The 2438-nt window shown below is 36.2% G+C and overlaps 1 protein-coding gene across 1 annotated transcript; it reads left to right on the top strand.

The window, feature by feature from the left end:
• The first annotated feature begins 438 nt into the window (after nt 1-438).
• Nucleotides 439-2438, top strand: LOC105449274. The gene is made up of 6 exons (XM_011688396.1): nt 439-524; nt 760-955; nt 1027-1189; nt 1386-1518; nt 1586-1736; nt 1972-2438. Exons 2-6 carry the CDS (start codon nt 772-774, stop codon nt 2169-2171), a joined length of 831 nt encoding a protein of 276 aa, XP_011686698.1. The 5' UTR covers nt 439-524; nt 760-771; the 3' UTR covers nt 2172-2438.

Genomic DNA, 2438 nt, shown 5'->3' on the forward strand with positions numbered 1-2438 from the left:
CGCACAACAAACAACTATTCTATTCTATTATATTCTATTCTCTCTCTCTCTCTCTCTCTCTGTCCCTTTCTCCCTCTCTCACTTATCTATCTGTTGTATATAAATTATATTTTCGGTGCAGTCCCATCCCCTCCTTTTATCATCCATTTATTAATATTATCAAATATCAAGCGAGACCTATATAATGCGATAGAACGCGACCAAATGACCGGATACACACAGATTATTCAATTTCCGTTAAGCAAAATAACAGCAGTGGAGTGGCCGTAGAAAGAATTTGGATATTGGGGTAGGCACAGTAGGCGACGAAGAATAGGATACGTTGGTAGGGAGACGAGAATATAAAATGGGAGAACGGTGCAACGGAGCAAGTCATTTGTACGAGTCGCCGAATATAAATACCAAAGACGAAGTTAAAAAGTCAGCAGTAGAGGAGCGGACCCGCTATTGTGAGCTGTCACATACACCAGCCTTAATATCTCTGACAAGAAGAGGACTCGGTCGTAAGATCAAAACATTAGCATGTTAGTAAAGTTGCGTGTGTTTACATGTACAGAATAATTACTTTTCATTTGTATGATAATTATTTGTCCTTCTTCCTCGTGTGTCTACAAATCGATACAAGCAAACGAATGTCTTTCGCATCGATTCGTAGATAGCGCGTTATCAAGTCGCGTATAAAAATTGTAAAAATGCACAGTACAAATGTGCCCAGCTTGGAATGTTTTTAACATTTAACAGAGAGTTAACGAATCGCAGATTGCAACGATCATGGAGATGGTCGAGGACTATGTGGAAGCTAGCAATATGCAACAGCGTGACGCTGAGGACGTTGTTGAGGAATTTGTGACTGAACTCTCCAAAATGCAAGGTAGAAACATTGATATCGGATCGGGCCCGGGTGACATCACCAAGATGTTATTGTCGATCATGCCGCACGATTCGGAGATAGTAGGTGAGGTATATGAAAATTTGGCGGTGCGCGGGATCTTCTTCTTCTGCATAAAACCCTACGTCGTTTTGCAGGCGCGGATATATCGCAAGCGATGGTGAATTATGCGCGCCAGAAGCACATTGACAAACGATTGTCGTTTGTCGTACTGGACATTGAATCGAGCAAGTTTGACCAAGTGGAAAAATATGATAATGCCGTGTCTTTCTATTGTTTGCATTGGTGCATTGATATACGGTACTTATGATAATTTCGTGAGTAACAATCGAAGAAAAGAAGCGTTTGTAAAATATAGTTGACAATTTTTGACAATTAATCTTGATATTAATTATTAATGAAAAATTATATGTGAAAATATTTGCATATATTAATAGCTTAATCAGAACAATATTTATCCTCCAAATGTTCTCTCTAATTAAGTTACCAAATTTAGGCGCGCTTTCGAAAACATCTACAAAATGTTGCGGCCAAATGGAAAAGCGCTGATGATGTTCCTTGGATATCATAGTGGATTCGACTCGTACATACGACTTAAACAGAATCCGCGATATGAACCTTATGTATATGTAGGTATTAACTGGCTAAAACGATTAGAACGTATCTAATGTTAAAATTAAATTCAAACTCTTTAAGGATGCGCCACGGTACGTGCCGTATTTTCAAAGAAAAATGTGCAAAAATATCGGAACAAGTCTACGAAAGATGCTCGAGGACATTGGATTCGAAATATTGCATTGCAGCAAAAGGGAAAAATCTTATCAATACAGTAAACAGAGTTTCAAAAGTAAGAAACTGAATACCTAACAAGACGAATTATTATCTATTTACAGAGAACAGTATAAAGATCTATCTAATCTTTATCGTTTATACTGTTAATCGTTGTTATCGTTGTACTGTTATCGTGGTACTGTTATCGTTAATCGATAAATTAAATCGTTGTAAAAAAAATTAATCGTTACGACTAAATAAGATTCTTTATTTCTTTGTATAAAGCAAAATTATATATTTAATTCTTGCAGACCACGTGAGTGCCGTCAATCCATTCATCAAAAGAATGCCGGACGATATGAAAGACGAATTCGTGGACTACCTGGTAAACGAAATAATGAGCCAAAACGCTCTGATTCCCATGAAAAGCAAAAACAGTGAAGAAGAATACATAATCTTGAGATATTATCTTCTAATAGCGTATGTGCAAAAACCATCATCGGCTGCCTGAAAGTCTTAACGCTAAAATCGCGGCGATTTTAATCTCCTCCAAAATCATAGATAAGTTATTTATGACATCATATTATTTTTATGATATGTGGTATTTAGTTACCACAAATTAAATACTACACTTTTATTAATACTAATGCAGTCTATGCATAGCTACAGTCAATGACAGTGAAAAGTAAAACTATCAAATGGATAAAAAATGGGATAGCCGCGGTTCTAGTTAAAGTAAAAATGTGTTTATATTTTTAGATAATTGTTAGATAATTGT

The sequence above is a fragment of the Wasmannia auropunctata genome, unplaced genomic scaffold (genome assembly GCF_000956235.1).
Source record: "Wasmannia auropunctata unplaced genomic scaffold, wasmannia.A_1.0 LD336111.1, whole genome shotgun sequence".
NCBI lineage: Eukaryota > Metazoa > Arthropoda > Insecta > Hymenoptera > Formicidae > Wasmannia > Wasmannia auropunctata.

Excerpts from the sequence above, each read along its gene's own strand:
- LOC105449274 (XM_011688396.1), top strand. The coding sequence starts at position 772 with ATGGAGATGGTCGAGGACTATGTGGAAGCTAGCAATATGCAACAGCGT. Across the intron at positions 1,519-1,585 it reads GATATGAACCTTATGTATAT|GATGCGCCACGGTACGTGCC; the intron begins GTAGGTATTAAC and ends AAACTCTTTAAG. Across the intron at positions 1,737-1,971 it reads CAGTAAACAGAGTTTCAAAA|ACCACGTGAGTGCCGTCAAT; the intron begins GTAAGAAACTGA and ends TAATTCTTGCAG.